Source organism: Limulus polyphemus, unplaced genomic scaffold (genome assembly GCF_000517525.1).
Source record: "Limulus polyphemus unplaced genomic scaffold, Limulus_polyphemus-2.1.2 Scaffold152, whole genome shotgun sequence".
Classification (NCBI taxonomy): Eukaryota; Metazoa; Arthropoda; class Merostomata; order Xiphosura; family Limulidae; genus Limulus; species Limulus polyphemus.
The window spans coordinates 497,892-516,586 of NW_013665762.1; the positions used below are offsets into that span (position 1 = coordinate 497,892).

The 18,695-nt window shown below is 35.0% G+C and overlaps 1 protein-coding gene across 1 annotated transcript in view; it reads right to left on the reverse strand.

The window, feature by feature from the left end:
• Positions 1–14,022, reverse strand: part of LOC106476138 (glypican-5-like) — a 71,794-nt gene extending 57,772 nt beyond the window's left edge. Inside the window, exons 1-2 of the mRNA XM_013936809.2 lie at positions 13,718–14,022; positions 12,367–12,525 (exon numbers count right to left, since the gene is read on the reverse strand). Coding sequence (XP_013792263.2) covers positions 12,367–12,525; positions 13,718–13,913 — 355 coding nt within the window. The 5' untranslated portion in view covers positions 13,914–14,022. The remainder of the gene's footprint in view (positions 1–12,366; positions 12,526–13,717) is intronic.
• Positions 14,023–18,695: the final 4,673 nt, after the last annotated feature.

Here is an 18,695-nt window from a genome sequence, read left to right on the forward strand (position 1 = left end):
GTATGTATGTATGTATGTATGTATGTATGTATGTATGTATGTATGTGTGTGTGTGTGTGTGTACATATATATGTGTGTATGTATATGTGTGTGTGTGTATACATATATATGTATGTATGTATGTATGTGTGTGTATATACACTAAGACAATGTGAAATAAGATATATTTTGCTGAAAATAAGTCAGTACAAAAGCTCGATACTTTAAATCGATACACTAGAAAATCACAATACATATTATTTAGATTGTGCCGTTTGTTTGTTGTTGAGCGCAATGCTACACAATGGGCTGTATGTGCTGTGTCCACCACGGGTATCGAAACCCGATTTTTTGTGTTATAAGCCCTCAGACTTACCGCCGAGCCACCATGGGCCAGAAATTGTGAGGTTTACATGAGATGTAGGTAAAATGCTGTTTGCACAACATTTACTGTTTAGCCCTTTATTTGCATAATCACGTATTTAAACTATTATAACTTTTACCAGATGCACTGTTCTGCCGTGTATGTTAAAGTTGTTCCTGAACATAAATCATTAAACAGAACAAAACAAATTCTGTCTAAAACGCTGAGCGTTTAATCATTCACAATATTTAAAACATACGTAGAATCACAAGCTCAAATAGGATTAATGAAATATGATAATCTGAGTGCTTCTTCGTGGTAGATTACGACACAGAAATTTGTTTGTTTGTTTGAAGCTAAGCAGAAAGCTACACAATGGGCTATCTGTCACTGCCAACTACAGGTATCGAAACCCGGTTTCTAGCGTTGTAAGTCTGCAGACATGCCGCTGTGCCACTGGGGGGGGGATGACACAGAATACAAATTTAGAAAAATAATCAATATCCCCGACAACGAATAAGAATGATATCTAGTTAAAGAAACATGAAAACCTGGACATTCGCGAAAATAAAGGTTTCTTCATGGGTGGAATGTGACACAAATTATAAAGTTGGTAAAAAAAATCAGTTTTCCTTTACGAATGATATACGCGATTCACATTCTAACAGTTATTACTCAAACGTGTGAACGTTGCTTCGTCTCTTTTGGCGCGTAATGCGCGTGAACCATTTTTGGAGAGAATTATTATCAGTGATGAAAAATTGATTCTCTATGCGAATATTAAACGCCAAAAACAATGGCTCAGTCCTAGACAAAAACGACTTCCAAAACCTGGACTCCATCCGCAGAAAGTGATACTTTGCATTTGGTGGGACATGAAAGGGGTAATTCATTTCGAACTCCTAAATCCTCAGCGAACTGTCAATGCAGAGATCTATAGTCAGTAACTGGAACGTTTAAATCAAGCCCTTCATCAGAAACGCCCTTCACTCGTCAATCGAGGAGGTGTTCTTCTCCACGACAATGCACGTCCAAATGTAGCACATTTGACGCAACACAAGATTATGGATTTGGGTTGAGAAGGTCTCGCCCATCCACCATATTCTACAGGTATGGCACCATCAAATTACCATCTTTTTCGTTCGCTGAAACACAATCTTAATGGGAAAACGTATGCAAATGTGGAAGGTGTTAAAGAGGACATCGACATGTTGTTTTTTTTTCTTTCAAAGCCAAGTGATTTCTTTAATTAGGGCATTAACAACGTGATTGTAATATGGAAAAGCTCATCGATAAGAATGGAGATTAATTATTTCATTTAATAAATGTTTTGTTTTGATTTACAAGTTATTCGGGGTTTTTACATCTAAAAAAAATGCGGCATTAATTTCTTGACGATCTAATACTTGTAATGTCTTAAACTCCAATGGGCTTAAATCAGATTTTTAAGATATTTGTCAATGAATTGTTTTAACTGGATAAATTGCATAGCATTAAGGATGAATCTCGTTGAAACATGTAGCTTATAAGTTATACTGGTTTCGGTAAGATCTCTAAGCATTTTCAATATATTATCGTTTCAGGTCTCTTCAATGTAGAGAATGAAATGTTTTTACCACAACTTAAAAATCTAAACATTTCATTTCGACCATTTTTTTTAAACAGTGTTGTTCTCTTATATATAGTGCTTACTACCAATGTGTACTTATGATCTGTGTGTTAATATTCTGTTTTTAAGACAAAACGGGAAAATTTACAGAACATAAAAACAGACATAAGGAAAACGGTTCATAACTTGGCAACTACAGGAGTGGTGAAAAGTTTCCAGGAATGGTACCCAAATTCTTTATTAGTTTTAACGCGGATTTATTTTACACTCTCATATTTTTTTTTTCTAATTTATTAGTTATACAGAAAAATCTAGAAAACACGTACAGAGTATTTTATTCTAGTTGTTTAATACAGTCTCTGGCTTGCTGGTCTGATTGGAACATGTTAAAAACGTCGCTAATGATCAACAGAGGAAATTATAATTCATCATCAGATGAACGTGTAATAGGATAAGCATTACATTAGATAAAAAATTGAGCTGACAGGAAAACAGGTCATCCTTCTTCGATTAACTAATGGACATTTCCGGAAAAGGAATAAATAGATTGCTGACTTATTCGTGCATAGAAGGGTAGTCTAACACTAATTTATAACAGCGACATCACAAACCAAATTCAAACCAATACTTTATTTTCTCAACTTATTTCACGAATAGAAAACCTTCAATAACACGTGTTTAAATTCATTTAATGAACAGATTATCATAAACAGCGTCTCTACCACTACTATGTCTGCTGTATCTCAGCCGAACCAACGAGTCTTGGTATTGAGCGAAAAGCCTCGTCGGCAGTGGATATAGTAGGTATAGTGTGTTGACATACTATTAATTTCTTTCACTCATAATTTCTAGACTAGGAGAAAAACTCGTGCTTCGTGTACGAAACATTTTGTTGTGATGATGTTTTGTATTTGAATGCACAAAGTTTACACACTATAAGGAATTAATATAGTAATTGACCTGCCTAGACTACTCACGTGAGAGGTTAGATACATAGAGTTTTGAACGAATCTGATGGCCATGCGGGGAATCTCAATGACTGCTAGGTTAAATCTATTCCACAACCCGTACCCTCCAAACATTTCTAGTACTTAAAAACACTTTCAGCCTAATCGTCTTATCCAAAATGACAAACTGATCAACTTATCTAGTAAGAGACACTAGAACTAGCGACGCTTTCAAAACCTGGATATGGGGGGGGGTGAAAACTCTACAGGGTGATGATGCCAGTACTCTAAGTGTCCACAAACAAATGAAGAAATTCACACGCAAAACTTTAACACATAAACACCGCCGTCTGAGATGATGTTGTGAAAGATGACAGATCCATTCCCCAAATACCTTTCCCTTTGCAATGCATAGTACTATCTACACCCACCCTTTCTTTACACATATAGTGACGTCATCCGTACTTCCCTACTTCTAATTTAATTTTGGCACAGTTTAATGAAGTTACTCTTTTAATTATATAGATGATAAAGAAAATAAAAATGTTGTTTCGTAATTACTAGCTTTTTCCGAAAAAGTCATGGCTAAACCTATCCTATGCGAAATGTGATCATTAACGTTGCGAAACAACTTATTAGCTTGTATTAAACTTCTCGTGCAATAACAAAATGCCACGAGAGTACGCCTAACATTAAATCACGAATAAAACTAAGCATTATAGAGTGATTTTAGCGTTTTAAACGTGACGGAAATGCAAGTACAGCAATGCTATAAAATCTTAAACAAATGTAAAAGGTTTCATTACGCAATTAAATTTAAATTTTTGCAAGTAACTGACGGATCGCAACTTATATTCCCTGATCCACAGCACAGTTTTACCTTTAAAAACTGAAACTCGCAAAAGTAATGTTGGTGGAGTTCCTATGTCGTTCGAAAATAACATTTATATGGGAAAACCTAATTTTTAACAAATAAACTTTAAAAATTCATTTCAAATGCCGAATTACAGACCGAGAGGTATTCCCCCCACACACAAGGTATTCGAATAGGTTTTTTAATCTATTTTAATCATAGTTTTACTCAGCCTAAAACAGTGGAAACTTCCGAATTCTTATTCCCCTAAATAGGTAAAGTTATACAACAATCGACTTCTCGTATTAAAGTATTTACATGTGTGATTCATAATGCAAACTTTCAATTTTACAGCAATGTACAATCAACGTGTGCACTCGCTTTTGAGGCATAAAAAATACACATTCAATGTGCACTTCCGTATCTCTCAACGTGCTAGGTTTAAGCCAAAATGTAAATTGTTACTATCTATAATTAGAACGACAGAACAGGCATATTAAATACATTTATATTCGCTGTGTTTTTTACACATTGATAAATAGTGTAAAATCATTGTTCAAGAACGTTTTATTTATCTTGTTAGCAGTTATCGGCAGTAGTTCCCAACATAAAAGAGTCAATAATGGGTAATTGTTTTTTAACTCGATATTCAAAACATTTAGAATTCCATATGCTAACAGGTACACAACTAGGATTCTGTAGTTTGCTTGGTTTTCACTGTATGACAGCTTCTCCGCCCAACAATTGTACGAAACAATCATATTTCAAATAATATAAATATATATCAGAACTAGAAGACAATTCTCGCAAGGTGAACTTTTACCGACAAGAACAGACTTCAACCCAACTGAAAGTGTTGTGAACAATTGAATCCACGCCACTCTTCATCCAAGTTTTAGGTGTTGTTTCGGTATGTGGAATAGTTGAAGGATTTGGAAATGATACAAAAATATTCACATTCGAAAGATATACCAGTTAATTCATACTTTTTCAAGAACAAGACTGCACAGAAATATGTTAAACAATGGGATTGGTGCAACTATAGTTATCGATCGGAATACATTGTTTTATTACTACATTATGGAGACGTTTTTGTTTAAAATTCAAAACCGTTTATTTCAAAGTTTTAATGTCGGTACAAAATTTCAATGAATTCTGGACAAAGTGTAATTCACGTCAACAAAAAAAAGGGGAGGGCCTCCACGTTCGTCTATTCGAGCACCCTTCACTCCTCGTTATTTTGAATTGACACCATTAAAATCCGTCGCAAATCTAAAACATCGGTATACAAGGTTTTCACCCTAAGAATTTTTTTTGTTTTTCTAAACCGGACTAATGGCTTAATAGAACCTTTAGAAAGTGAGACCGGATTTCCATGTGTTCTACCAAAATACAGTCGAAGTTAAACTAACTTCATTATTTAAAACCGACACTTGGCATTCTTCCTGATAAGAACGGAAATTGATCTTAAGATTGTTTGACTAAATGTAATTTTACATCAATGATCATCCCGCAATAGCTTGAAACATATTTTCTAAGTTACTTTACTACCTCATCAGCAAGATATTAAAAAAATCTTAAACGTAATAAAAAGTCAAAAACAGAGACAAATTGAGCTTAAGTACTTATGTGATAAACGTGCGTCTCGTTTTCGAAAAAATGGTTTAGTTTGGGTTTGTTTGGAATTTCGCGTAAAGCTACACGAGGTCTATCTGCGCTAACTGTTCCTAATTTAGCAGTGTAAGACTAGATGGATGGCAGCTAGTCATCACCACCCACCGCCAAGTCTTGGGCTACGCTTTACCAACAAATAGTGGGACTGACCGTCAAATTATAAACGCCTCCATGGCTGAAAGGGCGAACATGTTTGGTGGGACGGGAATTCGAACCCACGACCCTTAGGTTGCGAGTCGAGGGTTCTAACCACTAAGAAGTGAAAACTGGTATCGGGCGGTATTTGAACTGGTGAATATTAACAGTGAAGATGTTTCAGTCAGCTAATAGTACGATGTAAATCTTAAAATTTCTACAGATAAACGTATTCTTGTGCAAGTTAATGTAAAACGCAGTAATATGAAAACACAAGAAAAGTGAGCGCACAATGTAATGCATTTGAGTGCAAAGAATAAACTTCACGTGTATCAAAATTTCCTCGTGTTTAAACGCACTTCCATTTTTAGGTGTAGTACAAACTATATTATGTTATATTCAAAAGTGGTGGTTAAACTATTTGAATTATTCTTAATGAGCACAAACTGCGCATATGCGTTTAAAAATTGCGCATGCGCCATTTAACACCGAGTTCTTGCGATGTACTACTCTACCGTAAGTTTTATTTTTCTCTAAAAATAATTTTACAAACGCTAACACCACGGTGTTGTTTTTAAACGATAAGGCAAAATTTATGCTATTTTGTAAGCAAATAGGTTTTCATTGAAAGAACTGCAGAAATATATAGCTATCATAAACATCGGAAAACACTTTAATAATGTTTAGTTCAGGAAACGTGAATGTTGAAAGTCAATATATATTCAACGTTTAATCAGAAACAATGTGAAGATAACGTGTTGAAAGCCAATACATAGATGTCGTTGCATTACGAGTTGTCGGTAAACATACCAACGTTTAATTAGAAACAATGTGAAGACAATGCGTTGAAAGCCAATACATAAATGTCGTTGCATTACGAGTTGTCGGTAAACATACCAACGTTTAATTAGAAACAATGTTAATAAAATTAATTAAAAGCCAATATATAGACGTTATTGCCAGATTAATTTATGTTTAGAATCGGGACTTGCGTTTCACAAGTTTGATTTGTTTAGAATTCTTTTCAGTTGTGATTTACTTCCAGTACATTACTGACGGGTGTTAAAATGCCACGTCACCCTCCTACTCAATTGACAGGAGAGACTAGTTTTTATTCACATGTCACATTTTGAACAAGTTGTACGAACCCGCGGACTATTCTCTAGTTACGCGAATAAAGCTTGCTTATCCCACAGAACGATCATAAGAAGTAAGTGCTGATCGCAGATGCATTCGTGTGGGAAACTTTAAACAAAAAATACAGCTTTATAACAAACAAAAAGTTCATACTGTAAAATTTGTATCTTTTAAAGCGCAAAGAAATTATTATTTAATATTTCACATTAATTTCATATAAAATTAAATAATAACAATTATACGAGCCCAATATAAAACACACATTCCACAGGAAATGCTACATTTTCACCTACTGTAAGCCAAAATTTCATGGTGACCATGAATGGTTTTATATTATAACCATTTTCGTCTTTTAACTTTTCATTTCATCATTTCCATCAATGCACAATAAAGCTCACAAGCTTACCAAGCACCTTATAAGGACGTAAAACACTTTTAGGTTTCGTTTGTTAAAACAAAATGCATATCAACATAAAAGTGCTTTCGAAACAAAATATTAGTAAATACGGCGGGGCTGCATCTCATATGTTATATAAAATAGCTTAAGTTTCGAAGTTCTATAAGGAGTTGAAACCATCTTCATCAATTTCAGTACGTAACGATAAAACAAACAAGTATTACTTTCGTACAAGAAATCTGAATCATCTACGCACATTACACATATTTACAGTATTACACGAAATTGGGGAAACCTACAGATGATACGCATCTATGAGTCACAAAATGTGTGTAATAATATTAATATTGGGATTTTGTACAAGCCAAGCAGTAGTTTCCAGTGCTTCTTATATCTTCCAAGTATCGTTTCCCCACATTAGCTGAATGCTTGGGATCACTGTCTTACTAGAAAAAATACAAAAAAAGAATCCCTCCCCAACAGTTCTTGTTCTTGAGCTACCTGTCAGCTGTCAGGGTGCCATCAATTTTATGTAGATCTCCAATACCACAGGCTGAGATGGAATTCACTCTTGTGTTGGTCTCCAAGTATGCTTCATTGTAGGTTTAGGTAAATCATGTTGCCATTCTTTTCTCTGGATTTGAAAAAAAAGCAGATTGCTGCCAAACAATTTTAATATGAATTCATCTGTAGAGTGCCCCCCTCAAACTTTGTTTCTCCCATTGCCCAGTTTCGGTTTCTTGTTTTGGTTCTCTCTCCTGAGCAGTATTTTTTGACAAGCTACACATCTATTGTGGTCACTTCGAGCTGGTGTTTATCTTACTGTGCTGAAGGAGATATTCACACCTCTGATCGCAAGATTCCTAACCAAATGTGGGGTATCACATGAAAAGCACATTCTGGGTTATTTGACATAATTTTTGAAAGAATTAGACTGCTTCTATTATCAAGGGTATTAGTCTTATGTACACTCTTCAAAATTTTCATACACTTCTTACTGAAACATGAAGTTTCGCTGCTATCTGTTACATGGAGTAACCTTTGCCAAACAAAACTTTGGTTTCTATATGTTTATCACGTGACAATTATGTCGTTAGATCCATTAGTGCACTGACACATTACTGTTAGGAACAATACTTTTAAGCATCATGGGCGTGGCACTAGCTGGTTGATTAGATACAGCTAATCAGTTTAAACTATCAACATGTGACAATAATTTGGCGCTGTTCATTTTTTATAAGATAGAGGGGGGGGGCGAAATCGCATAATATTTGCATTTTATACTAATTTTATTCACTATTTCCATAATTATTTCCAATTAGATTATACTTCGTTAAAAAATGACGGGACAAGTACTACCCACCCCATACTATACCCTAATCTCAAATTTCATAGCTAACTGAAATATATAATTTTTTAAATCAAGCTTAACCAACAACGAGTCAGAAAAGTGCAGTCGAGGCAGTCAAACGTCGGTCAATTCTATTGTGAGCCAATCAAAATTAAGATTATTCATGAAATAAATTCGTGACGTATTCATATAATAATTACTGTTAATAATCAGCTAGATTAACAATTTCTAATATACAGAAAAGCCAGTGGGTTTTGTTGACACTGCGTTCCAATAATGGTTTTTTATGTCATATAGCCTAATATTGTTGTTAGTCTACGTACTGAAAGTATAAAGTAAAATGTATAAACAACAAAATTGGAAAAATATTTGTTGCTTTCTTAATTTAGAGTATCCGTTGATTAAAAAGTTGTTTATATTAAAACGATGATATAACAGAAAGTAGCTTAATTCAGAAACGATTTAAGTTTAACACGTCCCTCAAGAGCCAAGGGGTGTCTTTACACTACAACGTGATGAATATTAAAAGTAAGTTCATTCCGGAAACTCCCAAAGAGAGTAGTTTTGGACGTATCTTTTCGAGACAAGTTTTTCTTTGTTAATTGATAAATTTCTAAGTGAAATACAGAATCCTCAAGTCTCTATACTAGCTAGTACTAAGGTCTACCCACTGGGAGTAAATTCAGTATACATCACCTTACAACTTCTAATCACTTTTTGCAGCCCCAACACTAAAAAAGTGCAGGAAATGCCTTTTTTAAACCAAAACATGTCCAAAAAATTTCAGTTCAAATTTAGAAAAACCGGATTGGGTAGTCTGTTAGGTTTTTTCAACAAAGATGTCCCCCACTGGCTCGTGAGGGTCTGTTAAAATTGAGTCGATAGTTTTGCTTTCATGATAAATTTGATGCACTTGGCTTTAGGCTGGTTGATCCTACACAACACTTTTACTTTAGGCTTATTATGCCAACACTCACTACACTTATAAGGTTTCACGGCACCCTTGCACCCCCGACACTAAAATCGTAATGCACAGAAAGTGATCGAACTATTCTATCTGGATAAATGCATTTTAGCTTTAATTTTAGCTTTATTTCGAGAAATCAAGCGTGACGTGACACACACTTGCTTTTATATAGGTCAGATACTGTATATTTATATTTGTTATCTTTCACAATACTGTTTTCGGTGTTTTGAAATTCAGCTTATTAATTTTTAAACCCTCTTAATAGTTCGTGAATAGTGTAACAGTTACCGTCAAACTCGATGTTATCAAGTTGCATTTTTACATACTGGTCGAAATAAGACCATGTCGAACGCGTTTAGTTCAGCTTTTATGTTCATTCTGGTAAACATTTTTCTTCTCTCTAAAGCATATTCTCAAAATAAAATAATTCAAAACTTTCTGACTGAAGAGTAGTCGATACTGAAACTATTTACTAACATAAAACTTATTGAGTTGTGCTCTGTTCGTCAATAATAAACGTCTACAGCTGTATCATGTTCGGTTCGTCAATATTAAACATCTACAGCTCTATCATGTTCTGTTTGTCAATATTAAACATCTACAGCTCTATCATGTTCTATTCGTCAATATTAAGCATCTACAGCTCTATCATGTTCTGTTCGTCAATATTAAGCATCTACAGCTCTATCATGTTCTGTTCGTCAATATTAAGCATCTACAGCTCTATCATGTTCTGTTCGTCAATATTAAACATCTACAGCTGTATCATGTTCTGTTCGTCAATATTAAGCATCTACAGCTGTATCATGTTCCGTTCGTCAATATTAAGCATCTACAGCTGTATCATGTTCCGTTCGTCAATATTAAGCATCTACAACTGTATCATGTTCTGTTCGTCAATATTAAACATCTACAACTGTATCATGTTCTGTTCGTCAATATTAAACATCTACAACTGTATCATGTTCTGTTCGTCAATATTAAACATCTACAACTGTATCATGTTCTGTTCGTCAATATTAAACATCTACAACTGTATCATGTTCTGTTCGTCAATATTAAACATCTACAACTGTATCATGTTCTGTTCGTCAATATTAAACATCTACAACTGTATCATGCTCTGTATTAAACGTTTGCAATCACTAGTAGTAAAATCTCTCCCCTCTCTAAATAAATGTATGTTTATATAGATCGATAAATACACACAAACACAAATGTACAAAGTCAACTTCTCAAGATATTTACAACCGTGTATGTTGGGTGAATGGATAGTATTTCTGAAATTATATGTGTAAATGTTACAGTACAAAAAAGACCTCTTTTATCAATGTACGTTGTTTGTGAAATATCCGTTTGTAAGGTGTGATGTGCAGTGGATAAAATACATGAATACCAGCCACCAAATAAAGCTCTAACTTCTTGTATATTCATAACATGAAATAATAATCTACCCATTAACCATTGTCATCGTTTGTTAGTTTGATCTCCGAACTCACTAAATGAGAAGATTCGATATTTTTACGGCTATGTGAAACACAAAACGACAAGATATCTTTGTTGCCAAGTGCTATCGACCTGGACAAATACAATTAAATCGCAGGTACGAATGAACTTGTTGCCTCTACATAGTGGCCAGTAAAGAATGGGCTTGGTCGAAACATCAACACGGGATCCGGGACGTCCAGCCTGAGGGGGGATATGCTGCAAGTGCAAGAGTTGTATATCAACTTTGTCAGTGAACTTTAACAAAAACATGACCATTTCGTGAAAACGTCGCTTGCATGGCAATATTTTGTTAGTGAACACAGCTGCCGCTCCACATCCTCACATGCTTCCAGTTCCCGCGTACAAGCTGTCAAACGCCTGTTTGGCTGGTTTAGGCTTAGGTTACGAAACGCAGTATTTTTCATTTCTACAGCGTATAATAAACCAAATGTTAAATGTGTGTGTGTGTGTGCACTTATTGTACATTAACGTTTATTACAGCATCATAATTAGCGCGCATTTCTGCTCCTCTTCTAACTTGAATTCTGTACAATTTAAACCAATAGGAAAACAGCAAGGTGAGAAATGCCGATCTGTTCACATTTTAGTAATCAACAAGTAGATACCTACAAATATAAACACAGCGAAGCGCCACCGACTCTGGTGCGTCTCGCGTCAAAAACACACACACTTACCACGCGTGCTTCGTGTAAGACGACACCATAGCTTCAATTGGCGTAGACAGGTTTCAGCCATCGATTGTGTATTGAACATGCGCAGCAGACCGCATGAAGCAAGTGACGAGCAGACAAATAAACTTTTAACGAGTTAAACTGAATAAGAAAGTTTTGTAGAAGCAACCAGGACGCTTCCATAAGATAAAGATGCATTTCTGAAGAGCGTGACGTGAGGAAATAATATGATAAAAAGCCGTCGAGCCATGGGCATTTTACGATTTTATCATTCTACTGGCAATGTTTAAAATGCAGTAGCTGATAACCGGACTTCCCCCTGTCTAATAATTAATAAAACATTGCAATAAATCATCGTGGACTTTCAGTAAAAACTAAGTTACGGCAACGATAACTACTCGTTTAGTCTAGAACGTTTTCTTATTGGGGCATGCGGAGAAGTTCGCATATATTTTATTAATTTCTTACAGAAACCCAATAAATACAGCTAACCTACCTAATAACTGTTGTGTATTTTGACATATGAAGCAAAGAAACTTAGAATAACTTTCTTACACATACTTTTACACGCATTATTAAAAACACATTTACAAAACATACTAATACACACATATATTTAGTTATTTGGAAATTAATAATTTCTCAATGAATGCCTTTAACTCAGTTTAAGAGGAATTAATACATATACTGTTGAAGTTGTTAGAAGAGCAGGAAACAAACAATCACGCACTGTTATTGTTGTAGCACAACTGGATAAAACACACGTAACAAACCTAAGAAATGGCTGGCGCTTGTTGCGATTAGCATCTTTAAATAAGAGCCGCTACCCTGAAGCCTGAGTCGGAAGTCCATTTTTGCAGCCATTTTGTAGCTTTCCTCCATCTCTCGGGTACAACATGATCTGTTGGACGGACATATTTGCAGATGATCACCTACAAAACGAACACATAAGAAAAGTATGTCACACATCACACACAATCCAGGTCTGCCATTAACACTATACAGCTGGACAGAAACATTATTATAAGGATATATATAAAATAATCGTACAAACATTTCTATTACAATATAGATTTCTCTAGAACGTTGTCTAGTTTACACTCGTATGATCTCAGGTTATCATTACAGGGCAAAGAAAATATATCTGTACTTAGTGATTATCTGTAAGTGTAAAAACAACCGCGAGTAATCGAACCCTGGAATTTAGCGTTGTAAGTCCGTTGACTTACTGCTGTCCCACCGGGGGACAAACTGCTTAATAGCAATAAGAAGCATCGTAGATTTGAGTTATTTGGTAAACCAGGTAAGAAAGCTGAAAAATTAGAGACTGCCATTATTACATTCTGGGGAAGACATAGACTGAAATCACTGCCATCTAGTAGGGTACAAAATTGGCCGATCAAATTAAAATTGGGATGTAGTTACTATACGCTAAATAACTTGTTTCAATTTATCTCTATGCGCCCTGTGATACGGGACGCAATGCATTATTAAACGCTTCTCTTTTAACTCCATTGCCAACAGGCATTACTTGAATTTGGGAAACCTTCATTAGTTGATATCGCCAGTCATAAGTTCAAAACATGTGATTTTTCTTTATTTATTTTTTTTTACAAACAATTTTTAAATAGATGTTGTTGGTTTCTCAGTAAGAGAAAAATATTTTAAAAACTGTCGTTTTGTTCTTAGATTGTTTTCACGTGTCAGTAACAGCATTTGTCACAATCACTCTAATTCCCGTAGATTAGGCAGTGCTCAATTTACAAATTACAGTTGAACTGAAGACCACAAAAACATTCAATTTGAAATGCGCGAAAGAAGACAATGTATTCTCATTGCGATTACAATTAGAACGATTAAAATTTCACATCACACAAAATAAGAATGAAAAATTATGGCATTTGTTTATTTTTACATTGTAAAGTGTAATCGATCAAAACAAAGTTACGAAGGCAAGTTATTTAATCCAAGGTTGAAAACGAATTATCACAGTATAACATAAAGCACGTTTCAAAACAGTTGTGAACACCTTTGCATAGTCTTAACGAGGTGACAGATATGATAAATTATGCGACTTTCAAAAGTGAAAGAAAATTATTAAAAAATAATTATATGTTTATTTACCTTTAATTTCCCTATCCGGTACCTGACGGGAGACACCTTTTTTCGCTAATATTTGCCTCACGTCGGAACACAAGGCCCCACCGTTCACGGGCTCTAGGTCGCCCGAAGCTTCAGCCCTTGCACCGGAGAGTCCCGACGAAACAACCACGAGCAACACTGCAGCCAAAAAACAGTTCAGAAAAATTATACTTGGCATATTTAGGATTACCAACAAGCAGTTGAACCAACACGTCCAACAGATTCAATTACAAGCGAACTTTCGATGGCAAAGACAAGGTAACGTGAATTATCGTTGCTCCTCTCAGTCAATTGCCATCACAGATACTAACCGAATTTACCGACCTTTGTAAAAGCGTTTATCTACGTCATAACACAACCTTCGTAGCTATTGGCTGTTAGAAAACTGCGTCTACTACGTGCTATGAAACGCAAAATGTATCACTTAAAGGATAATAATCACTTCTTTTGCTACACCCTATGTTTTACAACCTGATATGAATTAATATAAATCCTCCAAATGTGTAAAGGTTCAATGTCTAATATCTCGAATGTCATTTTTTTTTTTTTACATTTTTAAACGCTGTTGAGTTATTCTCAATACAGACGCTCTTTAATAAAAAAGAAACGAGAAAATTCTATTTATGTTAAGTGCTAATGCAGTTAAGAAATATTAGAAGCGCTTTGGAATAATTTCAGTCGTTCTTTATGCTAATGAGGTATTTGTGGGGGGATAACTTCTATGGACTCTGCTCGATAAGAGGGTCGAAAGATAACAACAAGTTCATTTTAGAAATAACTATTTTATTTTCATATGTATTAATTCGTTAAACAGTGGCTCAAGATACTGTATATTAACATTAACCAGCAGAGAAGGATTCTGTATATTTATTAATAGCCTTACATAGTAGACAAGGCAATTGTACACCAAAATCAATTGGGAATTAATATCCAGCATCCTGAGCTGCTAACTAGTGTTAGCGTAGAGTTTTTAATCTGCTATTTAAGAATATTAATATACTCTGCTATTAATTTGTTCTGCTAATTAATATTCGTAGATAATATTTTAATATACTACTTAAAAGTACTAATGTACAGAATTGTACTATATTAAACAGCAGATTAATCACTGTACACTAACATTAGTTACCAGATCAGGATTCTGTATATTAATATCCTTAAATATCAATTAGACACTGTAAACTAACATTAGTTAACATATTAGGATGCTGTACTTTAATATCCATAAATATCACATTATACACTGTACACTAACATTAGTTACCAGATCAGGATTCTGTATATTAATATCCTTAAATATCAATTAGACACTGTAAACTAACATTAGTTAACATATTAGGATGCTGTACTTTAATATCCATAAATATCACATTATACACTGTACACTAATATTAGTTATCAGATCAGGATTCTGTATATTAATATCCTTAAACATCAGATTAGACACTGTACACTAACATTAGTTAAAAGATCAGGATGCTGTACATTAATATCCTTAAATATCAGATTATACGCTGTACACTAACATTGACTAACAGATCAGGACGATGTGTATTAATCTCTTAAACAGCTTATTTAGAGACTATATATCAAGCTCAACTGGCAAAGAAAGATTATGTTTATCAGAGCCCTTAAGTGGTAAGTTACGAAACTGTATATTAATGTTACTGTGATATGCTCTTCTAACATAATTTCATAATTAATAGTGTGCTTTCTTCGTTTATTGCTTTACTTGTAGTTCAACATGGGCCTGCCGATATTTCTATAATGGTGGAGCATAACAAGACTGAATTCACGCATTCGATAATTGATTCATTGCTATTAATTGTTCGAATTAGTTTTTTTCGCTTTAAAAGATGTACGTAAATTATGTAAACAATTGTATTAGCATTTATTTCTGAATGAGTTGAAACTCCTTTTCAGCTCATGTACCGTTGGCATGATGTTCCATTCATCTTGCAATACAATATTTCCATTGGTGTAATGGAATTTGATTAGCCGTTGTTGAAAAAGTTTAAGGACCTTTTTTTTTTCTGAAGCAGAAGTAAACAATTTTATTAAAATAATTTCTGGACAACATATGCTTGAACTTCAATTTCATTTACCTTTTCAAACGTGGTACTGTCGAAAGAGACAGGAACGGCCACGAGGTTTGTGGGTGACATAAACAAACTGCACTGGTTTGGTAGACTTATTGAATTACTGAAACTTTTAAGCAAACACACAGAAGAGGTTGATCAAAAAGGCTTCCTGGCTTTAGAATTTTGTGAAAATTTTCGAACTCACTAGATTCTTAAGATCAAATTACTATCATGGAAGGGCAATAAATGACACCATGGCAGTCGTCTCAGGATGCCGTGTGGGTTACTAACCAGATCTCTTGTCATAGCACCCTAGGGTTAATAACATGGGTTGTGGACAGACTTGATCTAGCTAAGAATTGTCCACTGACCGAAGTAAGTCATGGGAAATTAAAATGACATTTGATGAGTATTCCAGTTCATTAGCTTTGAGAATGATATACAGAATGTAGGAGTTTTCATTGATGTATTGCAGTGGTCGTCAACAACTCCCTGCAACCATCTGCTGAGGCCACCTTATGTAGTTGAAAACGAATTTGGTGACAGGATTTATTAAAGACGACTATAAGTTGTCTTTGCTACAGTCCATGGAATATCTGAGGTATATGAAGTTGATAAAACCCCAAAGACCAAGCTAGCTGCAAGCTTTGCTCTACTGGGCAGACTAAAACTTAAATCAAGCTCTTAGATATATTTTATCAGGTTTGTAAGTGCAAAGGTTGATTATAGACCAGTTCCCCTGCCATCTGTTGTTTAACCTAATTAAAATTGCCCTTGATTATTTTCAACATTACAAGGACAACACCAGCATAGGAATGAGATATACTCATGATTCACCTTCTTATGTTGGCATGAAGAATGTAAATCAGGTCGACATGATTGTGTAAAGTCTACGTTACCCAAACACATGAAGGACATACTTGTGGATACTTGAAGAGTTATCAGATAAACCTTTGAGTCTTCAAGTAGAAGTGAATGATTTCCCTGAACTGACCAAGTTACATATTACCAAAGGATGACAGATAAAGTAACCTGTGCTAGTGGCAGTTACATCACCTTCCATTCATGGGTCTCTTTATAGCCCTAAGATAATTATGAAAAACACAATAGACTGTGATCAATAAGTGCTATGTATATGAATTTCTTGACCAGTGGGTCTGCTTATGGGTATGGGCTAGCAAGCTGAATCAGATCCTAAGACATATAATGAGAATTCAGGCTACGCAACTCTGAACGAGGTGGTTAAGACCCACCAATATTTGGCTGTAGTGTGAACAAATTAGTAAGGAGAAGGTCTTTAGAACGAGGGAAGATAAGGATGCAGTCAGTGGAAGACCACCAGCTGTGGAATGTCCTGGTAATGATCTGCAAAGTACAGTTGATACTTCTGGTTGATATCAACGCTGCCATGATGTCTCTTGATTTGGCCTTTTACTTGTTCTCCTTCTCGTACCAGATATGAGTCCAATATGTGAAACTCTTCAGAAGTTTGATAGGGAGTTAAGGGAAAAGTTTGGGTGAAACTGAAAAAAGGTTCTGGCACACACGTCAGTGATTTTTGCCAACCTCTGTTTTATTCGAAACTAACGGAATTAATGTTTTGTAAAGACTGTGTTCAACTATTTCATTTGTTACTGAATAGCTTACAGTTCTTTGAAAAAAAAGCTCCAGTGTGAGCGGCAGGAAATTAATTAATAGTAGGAGGTGTATCTCAATGAGGATATTAAAATACCAAATCTCATGCAACATTCTCATAAACTTACAAGAGCTAGTAAATAATTGATAGCTTTCAACATAAATGATAGGACTTATCGATGATTTAAAGCTTTGTGATATGCATTATCCTTAGTAGAACGTCTTTAATACAAAATATAGCATCATACTGGTATTAAAAATACCAGCTTACCAAATAGACACCATAGTGATTCCCTTGGCCCATCAGAAATGTAGATCGGGATGAGATAGGCCATATGCATGGAGGGAAAATCCTCAATCTTCTAAAAACGTATTTATACTTGCTGTTATCATTGTGAAGAAGAAAATGAACATTTCAAGGTTAAAAGTGAATTTTATAAAGGTCATAACAAGTCATAGTTGATTAAATATTTTATATGCTTGCTGGTATTAGCAGGTAGACTTAATGAAGGCAGTGAAACGAAATCTGATAGTAGCAAAAACAAGGATTTATTCTAGTAAAGGAAATTGACTTATAAACTCTGTATTGTAACAACCATGCTTAAAAGGCGAACAGATTTATTAAATGACCTCAGAGGAAACATTATCTCATTTATACATTCACAGTGGAACTGCGCTGAGCCATATCGGTCAAAGAACTGTGGGAGGAGCAATTGCCTATATAGCTGAAAATGTTTGGCTGTTGTGTCTTTAAATCTGGAAGTATAGAATGGAGTGTACAGATGCTTTAAATCTGAAAGCACAGAGTGGAGTGTACAGATGCTTTAAATCTGAAAGCACAGAGTGGAGCGTACAGACGCATTAAATCTGGAAGTATAGAATGGAGTGCTGAGACGCTTTAAATCTGGAAGTATAGAATGCAGCGCTGAGACGCTTTAAATCTGGAAGTATAGAATGAAGTGCTGAGACGCTTTAAATCTGGAAGTATAGAATGAAGTGCTGAGACGCTTTAAATCTGGAAGTATAGAATGAAGTGCTGGGACGCTTTAAGTCCGGAAGTACAGGATGGAGTGCTGAGACGCTTTAAATCTCGAAGTATAGAATGGAGTGCTGAGACGCTTTAAATCTGGAAGTATAGAATGGAGTGCTGAGACGCTTTAAATCTGGAAGTATAGAATGGAGTGCTGAGACGCTTTAAGTCCGGAAGGAAGTACAGGGTGGAGTGCTGAAACACTTTAAGTCTT